Source organism: Mya arenaria, chromosome 10 (assembly GCF_026914265.1).
Source record: "Mya arenaria isolate MELC-2E11 chromosome 10, ASM2691426v1".
Lineage (NCBI taxonomy): Eukaryota > Metazoa > Mollusca > Bivalvia > Myida > Myidae > Mya > Mya arenaria.
Window position 1 is genome coordinate 72,302,080 of NC_069131.1, and position 14,220 is coordinate 72,316,299.

The 14,220-nt window shown below is 39.1% G+C and overlaps 1 protein-coding gene across 1 annotated transcript; it reads left to right on the forward strand.

The window, feature by feature from the left end:
* The first annotated feature begins 2,527 nt into the window (after positions 1-2,527).
* On the forward strand, positions 2,528-13,579 carry LOC128205620 (uncharacterized). Its single transcript, XM_052907379.1, has 5 exons — positions 2,528-2,984; positions 4,449-4,592; positions 7,176-7,293; positions 10,179-10,306; positions 11,262-13,579. Exons 1-5 carry the CDS (start codon positions 2,921-2,923, stop codon positions 11,288-11,290), a joined length of 483 nt encoding a protein of 160 aa, XP_052763339.1. The 5' UTR covers positions 2,528-2,920; the 3' UTR covers positions 11,291-13,579.
* The last annotated feature ends 641 nt before the right edge of the window (positions 13,580-14,220 follow it).

The following is a 14,220-nucleotide window of genomic DNA, read 5'->3' on the forward strand; positions in this document are numbered from 1 at the left end:
TTACAAAGATATGAGTGTGCTCTTCAATACGTCTGCGGTTGCTCTTAAATGCGTCTTGGTTTGTCCTTAAATGTGACTGTATTTACTCTTAAATACATCTGGGTTTGCCATTAATAACGTCTGAAGTTGCACTGAAATGCGTCGCTTTACCCTTAAAACGTATAAGTTTTCCGTTAAATATGTCTAAGTTTGCTCTTTAGAACGTCTCGAGTTGCTTTACTGCGTCTGAGTTTAACTTTAAATTCGTCTGAGCTTGCCCTTAAATACGTCTGTATTTGCCCTTATATGACTCTGAGATTATCCTTGACTTCGGAGCTGTCATCAAATACCCACGATCGTTTCATTATATACGCATGAGATCGTCCGTGTAAATGTCAGGGTGAGTTACTATAACAGCCAAAAGTTTGTCCTTATATCAGTATACGCCCGAGTTTGTCCTTAAAACGTCGAAGTTTCTCATAATATAAGCTTGAGGTTTCCTTTTTATTAGCCCAAATATTTTCCCATACTTCTAAAGTTGTCGTTAAATAACCATTAGTTTTTTACCTTGTATACGCCAAAGCTGTTCCTCCTGAAATTGTCTTACGTCTACATTTGCCATTATTTAAGCTCAAATGAGTCCGCATACGTGCAAGTTTGTCACAGTATACGCCTTTGTCATTATTTACACCGGAGGTTAGATTCCATAGATCAAGATCGCTTATTCATTCAACGATGAGTTTGATATTGTGAAGGTACAGGTTAAGGTTAATTTGTGCAATAATTGTCACTGAGACGTAAACAGCAGCGGTTACATATTTCATCTAAACCATTGATCAAAGTAATTTTGTTGTAACCTAAAACAGGCATTCTTCGCCATTGACGTTACTTCGTGTTATCGAGACCTGATTAAACAACTGCAATTATTGTTTTATTGAGCTGTCACACAGCATCGGATCATGTCCTGTCCTTTAGGTACGCTTGTTTAATCTAAGCCGACAGTAGAATTGGAAAATCATGTCAGTTGGCAATCTTTATAGGCCGCCAATCTCACCTATAACAATGTATTGAACACACCTGTAGTTATATGCCCCACTTCATTTGGGTGTGAGGTATACATGTCATTGTCAGCCCGTGCGTTCGTTCGTCCGTGATCCCGTCCATAAATATTATGCGTACTTGTGTCTTTCAGAACTCAAAACTATTTGACGTATAGTTATGAAATCTGATTTGAAGGTTGTTGAGATGATAAAGTTGTGCACATGGATTTTTTCCCACTTCATCTAAAAGGGCCGTTGATCATGAATTACCAACCATTGGAATTTTCGAACTTGTGTAATTCAAAACTCCAATATTATTTGACCTAGATTCATGAAACCTTAGTGTAATGTAGTCGGGGTTAATTAGTTATGCACCTGGGTGTTTGTTTGCAGCTGCACATTGTAAGTACAGAGTTTTGGCCCTTCAGCTAGCAGAACAATGGCATTCTAAAATTATGGTCGTTGCATTTGATGGTAGTTTTAATATACATATATATTATATAACAAAGACAAAATGGGCCAAAATCCACTCATTCAACAATGATGGGAAAAGGTTGTTTTTTTTCCATTTTCAGGCTTTTATCGAAATGATCTATTTTTAGACATACTTGATACTAGACCATTCCCATAAAAGTTCAGCCTAAAATCTATTTTGTCCAGTAAGTTTTAGAAAGTACTAGCGAGGTTTCTACATGTATGTTTATTAAACAGAATCTTACGTCCTACAACTAACTGTTCACTTTTAAATGTTGACACGCAGCATTTATAGTTATTTTCAGTTAGTTAATGTCAACAATAATCATTTCATGTGTCCCCATTCATTGTCCTAATAATTTGAAAGTAATGATTGTTAGGACGATTTGAAACATAATGATTGTAAGGACGAGTGGAAACATAATGATTGTTAGGACGATTTGAAACATAATGATTGTTACGACGATTGGAAACATAATGATTGTTACGACGATTGGAAACATAATGATTGTTAGGACGATTTGAAACATAATGATTGTTAGGACGATTGGAAACATAATGATTGTTAGGACGATTGGTAACATCGCCACTTCAATGACCATGTACTTTAATAGCTTTAATCCATCTTAAGTTGCTCGTAAATGTTTTGTTCGTCAAGTGTATTCAAGTGACGATAGGAGAAAGGGAGAAAGAAAAGGTAACAATTAGGTTTATGTAAGTCTAAAATGGTGTATTTATGCAAATTCTTTCTATGACATTGTCACGACGGAAAATTGGATGGGGGGGGGCTTTGTCATCGTGCCCCTTCCCCCCGCGCAACCCTGTACCCGCTTTAGCGTTTTGTAAACTTCAGACAGGATTAACGAACTTCTGACGCCATATACAAAAAACGTTTAACCTCCCGACAGTGGAAACATGATTCTTTATTCAGACTATTATTCATCACGCAAATCTTGATTGATAGAATATAATCCGTAATGAGCAATGATCGGTGATATTTATCTAGTTTGCATACTAATCATGTTTAGGTAAATGAATATGGATTATAAATATGAAAATTATACATTTTGAAAGGCCTTTGTGATGGGGAATAAAGGTGTACGTTGAATGTTTGATTAAATGTTTCAATAATAGATGTCGCGATTAAAAATGAAATGCATTAATTCTTTAGAAAACAGATATTAAAAATACAATTATTTATAAGAAAGTGTCAACAAAAGGCCAAGTATATTGGACATGATTTTATGCTCTTTTTAACAGAAACGGTTCGAACGTTGCTAATTCACGAGCACACAAATACTACTTATAATAAAACACGTTATAATACATAACGGACGTACTAATATTGAGAACGATATAAGAATCAAGCGTTCTTGTACGGTGTGTTACGCTACTCGAGGAGATTTGTAACACAACAAAACCTGAAAATGTCAAAGGCGAAAGGAAACTCAGGAACGACCAAGAATTCAAAAACAAAGAAGCAAAAATCAGGTATATTGATTATTTTATACTTAGTTGTATCATTTGATTAACTTTGGTATATCCATAAAATGACAAACGATGAACTGGTTGGTACTAAATGTTGAAAAACATAGTTCTTTGATAAAGAGATAACATTTTGTAGTTATTCAGTGGTAACTGGACTGGCTCAAAATGATTCATTTAGTGTTAAATGAACTCCTTGTGACATTTCTTTTTAATTCTGGTATTCCTCTGTTATAGTTGTATTAATATTTCAAGAGTATGCATATTTATTGTTAAACGGGGTCTTGCGTCTACTGTAACATTCGCTCAACTTTTTTCAAATTTCAGTTTCTTTTCGAACGCGATGCCGATTTTTAAATCAAGCGGGAGCTGTAGTTAGCAATTCTTTGTTATTAAAATGTTAATGTTTTTTTATCTCATAAATCTTTTTTGATAAGTAATCCACCATTGTCTACTAGGAGACCGTCTTTGGAACCAACCGTCTATTTTATTCCGGACCATTCTCTAAACTCTACCTAACTCTACCGAATATACCAGGAAAATAGCCTATCGAAACTTCGTAATATGTGAATATTGCACGAGATTTGGTTTTGGGCCCATAGGGTCAAGGTCAAGGTCACAGTTAGTCAAATTGAAAACAAAACAAAACAAAAAAAACATTTGAAACTTGTATCTTTAGTTTTGGTTGACATATTATAACCAAAGTTGGTATATATGAAGAGTTTATGTAAAAAATCCATGGGATTGATCCAATAGAAAATGGTTGAAAACTTAATAGCTTTCGTTTGGGTTGATATATTGGAATTAAACTTGGTATATAGCAAAAGTTTTTGAAGACCATTTATGGGATTGGTCTAATAAAAAACTGTTAAAACTTAATAGCTTTAGTTTTGGTTGATAAATTGTACCCAAACTTGGTATATATGAACAACTCATGGTATTGGTCTAATAGAAAACATTTGCTACTGAATATTTTTAATTTGGGTTGACATATTGTAACAAAACTGTGTGAAAGGCTAACAAACATTCGGTGATTTATAGAGGTTTATCAGTAAAATAAAAATGATATATCAATTTTTAAACAATGAAACAACAATTTGATGTTTTTCTCTCTTTTGACATTAAGGCCCGCTCTATTCACTTTCAACTCAAACGTCAACACACACGGGGCTGCGACACAGTTCCAAAGACGTCATTTACGTTCGCATTTATTTTTGCCGCGCTTATTTGAAAAATTACAATAAACTTACATTTAAAATCCTTTTAAGGCATATCATAATTAGAAAAAAAAAATGTTAAAATCATTATAAGATCTTAACATTGTTCACCCCGTATTTATATTTCGCTCGTAGCTATGCCACTCATGAAATATAATTCTCGATGCTCACTCGGTGAAGGATATTGCGATATTGCACTAAAACAAACAATTCTCCTTCATCTGTACGTCCAACACTTTATTATCTCACACAGAGATAGAACAGATATTTGAAAAGATCGACCTGAACAATGACGGCCGGATATCCGTCATCGAGCTCACGAAGGCCGCCCGCCTCCTTGGTATGAACCCGACACAGGATGAGGCTGCGCAGATGATCGCCGATTGCAACCCCTCACGTATGTAAATCACAAATAGTGTATTAGATGTGGGGTACGCATTGCTCACCCACAGTCAAGAGAGTATCGTATACTGGGGATAGTTTGGATTTACCATGAAAGATACGAAAAACTTATGATTCTCTGGAATAAGTTTCATTTTCCAGGGATAAGTTACGATTTTCTTGAATAAGTTACAATTTCCAGGAATAAGTTAGAATTTCCAGGGATAAGTTACGATTTCCTTGGTTAAGTAACGATTTACCGAGTAAGTTACGATTTTCTGGGATAAGTAACGATTTTCTGGGATAAGTAACGATTTCATGGGATAAGTTACGATTTTCTGGGGTAAGTTACGATTACCTGGGATAAGTAACGATTTCCTAGAATAAGTAACGATTTCCATGGATAAGTAACGATTTCCAGGGATAAGTTACGATTTTCTGGGATAAGTAACGATTTCCTGGGATGAGTAACGATTACCTGGGATATTTTCTTTGGATAAGCTACGATTCCCTTGGATAAGTAACGATTTCCAGAGATAAGTTACGATTTGTAACCTGGGTTTAGTAACGATTTCCTGGGATAAGTAACGATTTTCTTGGATAAGTAACGATTTCCTGGGATAAGTAACGATTTCCTTGGATAAGTAAGAATTTGTAACGATTTTCTTGGAAAAGTACCGTTTTCCTAAGATAAGATCTGATTACCCAGACATAATTCAAATTTCCTATTATAATTCAGATTTAATGGGAATAAATAAGATTAAATGGGCATATATTTAAACCTATTCCGATCTTCGGCAATATCCTAATCAGGGGCGGTTCCAGGAGTTGACGTTAGATGGGGCATAACTTAGGGGCGCATCCTTTTGACATGCGCCCCTCCCTAAGAACCGAATATATATTGCATAAACTATTTGCATGTAGGTTTGGGGTTACTGCTACAAGACCATTATAATAATTTGTAGTCAAAAAGGTACATTTTGAGCATGTCGTTTTTTCTCTCCGATAATGAATAAAAAGTTACCTTTGACGATTTTAGAGGGTGCGCGCGCCGGGTGCGCCCTCCCCCCTCTAAAGCCGCTAATGCCAACGATGAATTAGCTACAACAAGGACGCAATACATTTTTTTAATGTTACCATATAAAGGTAATCTAGCAATTTATACCACATTTTAGACAACAATCAAATAATAAATCTTGATATGTTTTAGTTATCAAAACATAATAAATTAAAGAAAAGTGTCGTGAAAAATAAGTTTTGTCAGATCTTTTTCGTTTTAAAAAAACATTTTTTTGACAGCAACATAAATTACTTCCTAATGAAAAAAACTTACCTTCCAAACACAATTCAGGATGATATAGACCTGTGTAAAATGAATACTTTGCAATATTTTACTCGTATTTATATATTCAGGAAGATAAAACGGATATTAAATTATTAGTTTTGGAGTTTATTACCATATTTTACGCGAAATTTTTCGTTTTATAAGCATCGAAGTTACAGTATCGCTTCCTTGAAGTTGCACTCTCACAGACTGAACGCTTTGACAACTTTTTTGTCTCGGAATGAGCCAATTTATGCGAAAATGCATGAAAAACAGTGATATAAGACTGCTGACAAAAACCAACAGATCGCAGATTTTCATATTTCAGTTCAAAACTTGATGTTTTATGCATTTTTCTTAAACCGTTAGTAACGCTTTTAGCCATAAAACATTAATTTTCGAACGGAAATATGAAAATCTGCGAGTTGATCTTTTGTCAGCAATTTAATAAATATCATTAGTTTGCATATATTTACACAAAAAATGGCTCATTCCAAGACAAACAATACAAAAGTTGTCAAAACGGTAAATCTGTGAGAGGGCAGCTTTAAACTGATACTCGTATTTAAAATCAATACGTTCACATGTATAATGCACCAGTCAATTGTATCCACGGCCCTACCAGACTCGGAAAAGCGGGGACTTGGACTTTCGGTCCAGCCAACCCCGGCTAAAATCCCCGCCTTGCGCCTTGCGGAGACGTACAGATGGTAAAATCCTCGCCAAATGTCCCCACATCCCAGGGACCCTAGGTAATGCCCGCTATATTAAAAGAGAAAACCAAAACACCGCATTGACCGGCACTGCGGGGCCACCTGAAAGGTAAAAACACGACCCGTTTCCCCGGATATCCCCGGTATACCCCCGAGGGGGGGGGGCGTGGTTACAATTGACTGGTGCATAACACACATTCATTTTGAGTGATAAACCTTTAACTACTTACTGAATAATGCCTTAAGTTAAATATTATTTACTGATAACAAGATTGTAGCCGTGTATTTAATAGCTGAAAACGCAAAACTTTTAAATAGCTGGTGGGTCTTATTACATTTACAGTGATCAACTATCGTCTCATTATTAGGAAGAAAAACTGCTTTCTGCGGCGTTCCTTTAACTTTACACGGCATCCTTCATAAGAACCATTGTTTTCGATAATAATTCACCCTTTTCGATACATTAAAACAATTGTATCTACTGTGGTACATCTTATTTGGGAAAAGAGTGCATTTTTAACAAATAAATTACTGTCATCATAACCTTCCATAATTTTCACAGAGGAGGGGTATGTGAACAAGTCAGAGTTCAAAAAGTTGTTTTCGGACCAGAAGGCGGACATCGACGCACAAGTGGAAGAGATGAAAACCGCCTTCAAGGTCTTTGATAAGGATAACAGGTGTGTGGGGAAAGGGGATGCGATTATATAGGGGTAGGGGATGGGTGCAGAGGGGGAGGTTACAGGTGTTGTGTGGGCTAGGGGATGAGATTATATAGGGGTAGGGGATGGGTGCAGAGGGGGAGGTAAAAGATGTTGTGTTGGGGTAGAGGTGAGATGATATAGGAGTAGGGGATGGATTCAGAGGGGGAGATAACAGGTATGTGTGAAAGGGTTTGAGATAGTATAGGGGTAGGGGATGGGTTCAGAGGGGGAGATAACAGGTGTGTGGGAAAGGGGTTGAGATGGTATAGGGGTAGGAGATGGGTGCAGAGGGGGAGATAACAAGTGTGTGGGGTTAGGGGATGGGGAGGTATAGGGGTAGGGGATGTGTGCAGAGGGGGGGATAACAGGTGTGTGGAGGTATGGGGTGATATGGATTAGGAGTAGGGGATGGGTGCAAAGGGGGAGATAACAGGTGTGTGGGGGGTGATATGGGATGGTATAGGAGTAGGGGATGGGTGCAGAGGGAGGGGATAACAGGTGTGTGGGATGAGGGGATGGGGTGGAATAGGGGTAAGGGATAGGTGCAGAGGGGGAGATAACGGGTATGTGGGGGTAGGGTGTGAGATGGTATAGGAGTAATGGTTGGGTGCAGAGGGGGAGATAACAAGTGTGTGGGGGTAGGGGTGAGATGGTATAGGAGAATGGGATGTGTGCAGAGGGGGAGATAACAGGTGTGTAGGGGTAGGGGGTGATATGGGATGGTATAGGAGTAGGGGATGGGTGCAGAGGGAGAGATAACAGGTGTGTTGGGTAGGGGAGGGGGTGGTATAGGAGTAGGCGATGCGTGCAGAGGGGGAGGTAACAGGTGTGTGGGATAGGGATCGGACTGGTATAGGAGTAGGGGATGGGTGCAGAGCGGGATATAACAGGTGTGTGGGGTAGGGGACGGGATGGTATGGGAGAAGGAGATGGGTGCAGAGGGGGGGATAACAGGTGTGTGGGTGTAGGGGTTGAGATGGTATAGGAATAGGAGATGGGTGCAGAGGGGGATATAACAGGTGTGTGTGTTAGGGGGTGATATGATATGGGAGAAGGAGATGTGTGCAGAGGGGGAAATAACAGGTGTGTGGGTGTAGGGGTTGAGATGGTATAGGAGTAGGGGATCGGTAAAGATGGGGAGATAACAGGTTTGTGGGTGCAGGGGTTGAGAAGGTATAGACATAGGGGATGGGTGCAGAGGGAGAGATAACAGGTGTGTGGGGGATGATATGGGATGGTATAGGAGTAGGGGATGGGTGCAGAGGGAGAGATAACAGGTGTGTGTGGTAGGGGAGGGGATGGTATAGGAGTAGGCGATGGGTGCAAAGGGGGAGGTAACAGGTGTGTGGGATAGGAATCGGACTGGTATAGGAGTAGGGGATGGGTGCAGAGCGGGATATAACAGGTGTGTGGGGTAGGGGACGGGATGGTATGGGAGTAGGAGATGGGTGCAGAGGGGGAGATAACAGGTGTGTGTGTGTGTAGGGGTTGAGATGGTATAGGAATATGAGATGGGTGCAGAGGGGGAAATAACAGGTGTGAGGGTGTAGGGGTTGAGATGGTATAGGAGTAGGGGATCGGTGAAGAGGGGGAGATAACAGGTTTGTGGGTGTAGGGGTTGAGAAGGTATAGGCATAGGGGATGGGTGCAGAGGGGAAAATAACAGGTGTGTGGGGGATGATATGGGATGGTATAGGAGTAGGGGATGGGTGCAGAGGGAGGGGATAACAGGTGTGTGGGATGAGGGGATGGGGTGGAATAGGGGTAAGGGATAGGTGCAGAGGGGGAGATAACGGGTATGTGGGGGTAGGGTGTGAGATGGTATAGGAGTAATGGTTGGGTGCAGAGGGGGAGATAACAAGTGTGTGGGTGTGGGTGTGAGATGGTATAGGAGTAATGGTTGGGTGCAGAGGGGGAGATAACAAGTGTGTGGGTGTGGGTGTGAGATGGTATAGGAGTAATGGTTGGGTGCAGAGGGGGAGATAACAAGTGTGTGGGTGTGGGTGTGAGATGGTATAGGAGTAATGGTTGGGTGCAGAGGGGGAGATAACAAGTGTGTGGGGGTAGGGGTGAGATGGTATAGGAGTAATGGTTGGGTGCAGAGGGGGAGATAACAAGTGTGTGGGTGTGGGTGTGAGATGGTATAGGAGTAGGGGATGGGTGCAGAGGGGGAGATAACCGGTGTGTGGATGTAGGGGTTGAGATGGTATAGGATTGGGGGATGGGTGCAGAGGGGGAGATAACAGGTCTGTGGGTGTAGGAGGTGGGATGGTATATGAGTAGGGGTTGGGTGCAGAGAGAGAAATAACAGGTGTGTATGGGTAGAGGATGGGATTGTATATTAGTAGGGTATGGGTGCAGAGGGAGAGATAACAGGTGGGTGGGGAAGGGTAGGGATGGTATAGGAGTAGGGTATGGGTGCAGAGGGGGAGACAACAGGTGTGTAGGGAAGGGGATATGATGGTATAGGAGTAGGGAGTGGGGCAGAGTTGTGATGGCACGTGTGTGGTGGGATTGAATGGTATAGGAGTAGGGGACGGGCGCAGAGGGGCTCGGGATACCCGCACTGTTCAGTTAACGCTCCAACGTGCATGCGAGTGAGTTTTTGTTTTATTTGTTCGTGGGATCATAAGGACAAGGGAAGGGGAAGTTCAAAAGGGACACGGGGCTCAAAGCTATCTTTAGAGTATAATGGAAAGGTGGCAGAAGGCTATTATCTTGGCAATTGTTTTGCCTTTACAAGGAAAGGTCCGTACATTTATAAATATGGCCGATGAATTATTCCTATACGATAACCGTTATTTTTTTATTCTTTTTATTTACAATATTTCATTTTAATTATTGGTAATCTAAATCCACAGTGGTACAATCAGCCGTGACGAAATCCGGGAAGTTTTAAACATGGCCGGGGAGAAAATAGACGACAGCGAAATCGACGAAATGCTGCGAAAGGTCGATATTGATGGGGACGGCAATATCTCCATTGATGGTACGAACTGTCCTGGACATGCATCGTCACAGGCATAAAGTTTACTGGGCACACGCCGTCATAAATTCACTCTCTATCGCTGAGCGTAGATAACAGTATCGGCCAGAGACGGTCATATATTTTTGGGATAAAATTATATACATACTAAGAATATATACATGTTTGTATGTCCAAAAGCGTTTCCCCATTGCCCTTTTAGCCAGAACTTTCCAAACTGAGCACATATCAGCTCATGTCTTTGAACGCTAAGAAACACTAGTAATACTAGTTACCACTTTGGCGGAAAGCGTGGTTAAAACTTTAAAACGGCTTTTTATCCCCGTTGTTTAAAATTTGGGACGGGGTGGAAAAGGTCTTCAATGGATGGGGGGGGGGGGGTCGTTATTGAGTTGAACGCATTACGTAGCAACATAACAAGTATACAATGTATCAATGTATAACCAAACATGTTTCCTCTCAAATCCCAACCTCGACTGTCCCTCCTTTTTTACCTTCAAGGGGGAAGGTGTGTGTGTTGGCATGCTGTCGGGAGGGATGAGGGGAGGGAGGGGGAGGGAGGGGGGATAACAGAAATTTCCACGGTAAACACACTGAGACCGTTTCTGCCAACTATGACCCTGAGTGGTGTGTAACCTCAGACGCCGGGATCATGAACATACATGAGTCTTTTTTCAATCTCCATCTCTATCAAATCTCTATTATTATTTATTTTTATTTTTGGGGGGTCTAATGTGAAATGTCGGCGACTTCCTTCAGAAGTTTTTTTTTTAATCATGTAAAAAAAATCATAACTCATTAAAGATATGCATGTTTTTCATGCTTACTTAACTGTATTTTCTTATCAAATATAATATTAATTTGCATGCTTTCTTTAGTGAAGTACCTAGTCTGTAACGCCAGCTCACAGTAGAGTTTGTATGTTGATGATCAAAGAAGTGTTTTCTTCTCTTTTCAGAATTCGCTGCTGTGATGTGTGACTTATGAAAAGGAGAAAAGAATACCGAGTTTTAACTGTGCAGACTGATTAAAACAAATAAAATTGAACATTTTTGTAACTTTTACGAAATTCTACAAGGCCCATCGCGATCCTACCTCCCCCCCCCCCCCAACCTTAATAGTTGCCCAAGAAATTCGTTTGAAATTCGATAAAAATGATGGGACATTTCACATTTTTTCGGTGCATCTTTTGAAATATGTTTTTAAATAAAAGGGATATTGATGCGTGTTTTTCCACTTCCTATGTAGAGCTTTTCTTGAATATTGTTCTGTACAAATTTAAAAAAGATGCGACTTTTAACAAACAAAATGGTACCGCTTTTTTTCTTGGACGTTATCAAAACGCGGGGTGGTATTGCTATATTAATTAATAAAATGCTATTTGAAATTATTAAAAGAATAAAAGGGAGTTACACTAAAGGAAATAATAAACAGTTAGGCCAAAAAAATACCTGTGTTTCCGGTAACATGGCGAAAAAAATAGGGTCGGTAGGTCGGGATTTTTTTTTTACACTTTCCATATCATGCAAATTTCTGTTGCATCAGATCAATTATGTTTTATCTTCGCGTTTCCTAATTTACCAAAAGTCTGATAAAACAGCATTGTTTAATGTCTGAAATCATTTCCTTAACTTCGACTACCGTATTTCCCCGCCAATGTTTCCCATGAAATCTGGTGCTTTTTTGTTTACAATACTCGTTTATAAGTCGTGATCGGTTTTTAGGAAAAATCCAGCACTTCAATTTCAACAAATCTTTGATAATGTTTTAGCCAAACAGTCAATTATCAACTAAATTTTTAATTTGCTTGAGGAAAATCGCCGATTTCCTTGTCAACTGTGAGCTCCTTAAACTAGGCCTTCAAGTGGAGGTAGGTTAATAAAACAACAAGTAAACGTGGTTATGGATTTATCTTATTTTCGTTCATTACTGCAATCAAAGATTCATTCATATTTATAGTGAGTTTCATTGTTTTAAGATTCCCAGACGACGATTATTGATTGTTATTTTTTTGATCGTATGGTATTTTTGTACCAGCCTAGGCGAAATCCTGGCAATCAAATGGGATCATAGTGATACGGTATCCGACTGACCGAATTAGATACAAACCATAGCCACGCGCTTTTGATCTTATCACCGCTCGTGTTTGTGACGTCACAAATTGATACCGCTCGTGCTCTGACGTCACAAATTGTACCGTTTGATCTGCAGCCGACACATTCCAATAAATGTGTTTCACAGGTTATTGTTTGGATTTCAGTTGATGGGACTTAAATAAGGCGAAATAAATAACCATTGATAATTGCGGATAAATTAATATAACGATTAATGAAATGTGTATTGGAACCTGGCAGTTAGTCTGCATGAATTCGCAAAGCCTAATCGTAAGAAGCTTGCATGATATACGCAAAGCCTTATCGTAAAAAAGTAAGTTTTAATTTGGACATGGATATGGATAAATAACACCGCGAACAAATATTTCCATTAAAAAGACAGCAAAATATGTCTCTGGTGATCAACCACCTGTTTTGACCGTAAACATACGTTTGCCAATTTTAAGATTTCGGACAGGGTTCGCCGCCATCTGCCATTTTGTTTTTCCGTCTCGGTAATCCATAATCAGGAATGAAAGTACATTCTCCGGGGACATTGAAAGATAAACAACGAAAATAATAACGATATATTTAAAGAAATATATTTTTTTTACGAAATAATTTAAAAATATATAATATTTTTTACTTTTATGTCTAAAAAAAGATTAGGGTCGGCGAGGAAAAAATAGGTTCGGTCGGGTTACCGGAAACACAGGTATTTTTGTTTTTGGCCTTATATATTCTTGAAAGGGAATACATTTTATTATAAAAGACACATGGATTTGACGTTGAAAAAAACGTTTATATCTTTTATAGCTGCACTCTCACAGATTTACCATTTTACAACTTTTTATTTTTTGTCTTAGAAAGAGAAAATGTTTGCGAAAATATCTGCTTACCAATGTTATAAGATTGTTGACAACAGATCAGAGTGCATACTTTCATATTTCTGTTCGAAAATTAATGTTTTATGGCTTAAACTGAACGGTTTAAGAAAAATGCATAACATATCAATTTTTAATTATAAAAACCTGCGATCTTATTTTTTGCCGACAGTCTAATATAACTGGTTTCCATGGATTTTCGCAAAAATTGGCTCGTTCCAAGACAAAAAATAAAAAAGTTGTCAAAACGTTCAATCGGTGAGAGTGCAGCTTTAACTGCATCTTATATATGAATTGTGTTTTATCTGTGCGTTTGTTTCAAATAAACATACAAATAACTCTAATGTATTTCTTGTAAATAAATGTATCTTACTCATGCAATCGTAACAACTCGGCCATCTCCGGCAATATTCGGGATAGACCTCGAACACAGGCTTCCATTCGGAACTCCTCGGCCATCTCCGGCAATATTCGGGATAGACCTCGTACATAGGCTTCCATTCGGAACTCCTCGGCCAATTTTATCGAAATCAACCTCGGATGTATGCCGGTACTTCAGTTAAAGTAGTTCGTATTTTTTTTTGTATTACATCATTAATTAAATGTAGTGTTTAAGAATTGTATTTATTGATCTAAGTTAAAATTGTTTGCCAGTGAAGCGTTTTATTGTGTAACCGGGGCTCTTCGGGCTTGAGGTGTGGACGGAAGTGTATGTTTTAATCTCTAGGAAAAGGCTAACTAGACTAGATATAACTCTTTTAAGGTTTTAATTTATTCTCTACAACCCCCCTTTAAATTCAATATCAACCTGTAATGACTAATCCCAGAGCAAGATTTTTAACCTCTTTTTGGTCCTTTTTGGAGTGAGATTGTGTCACAAGGGTTCGGGACCCTTCACTAGCTCTACTCCCAGATTGCAATTTAATAGGGTATTAAGTAT

Bases quoted from the DNA above. Each gene is read 5' to 3' on its own strand.
- LOC128205620 (XM_052907379.1), top strand. From the start codon at position 2,921: ATGTCAAAGGCGAAAGGAAACTCAGGAACGACCAAGAATTCAAAAACA. The intron at 4,593-7,175 runs GTATGTAAATCA...TAATTTTCACAG, and splicing joins CGCCGATTGCAACCCCTCAC to AGGAGGGGTATGTGAACAAG. The intron at 10,307-11,261 runs GTACGAACTGTC...TTCTCTTTTCAG, and splicing joins CGGCAATATCTCCATTGATG to AATTCGCTGCTGTGATGTGT.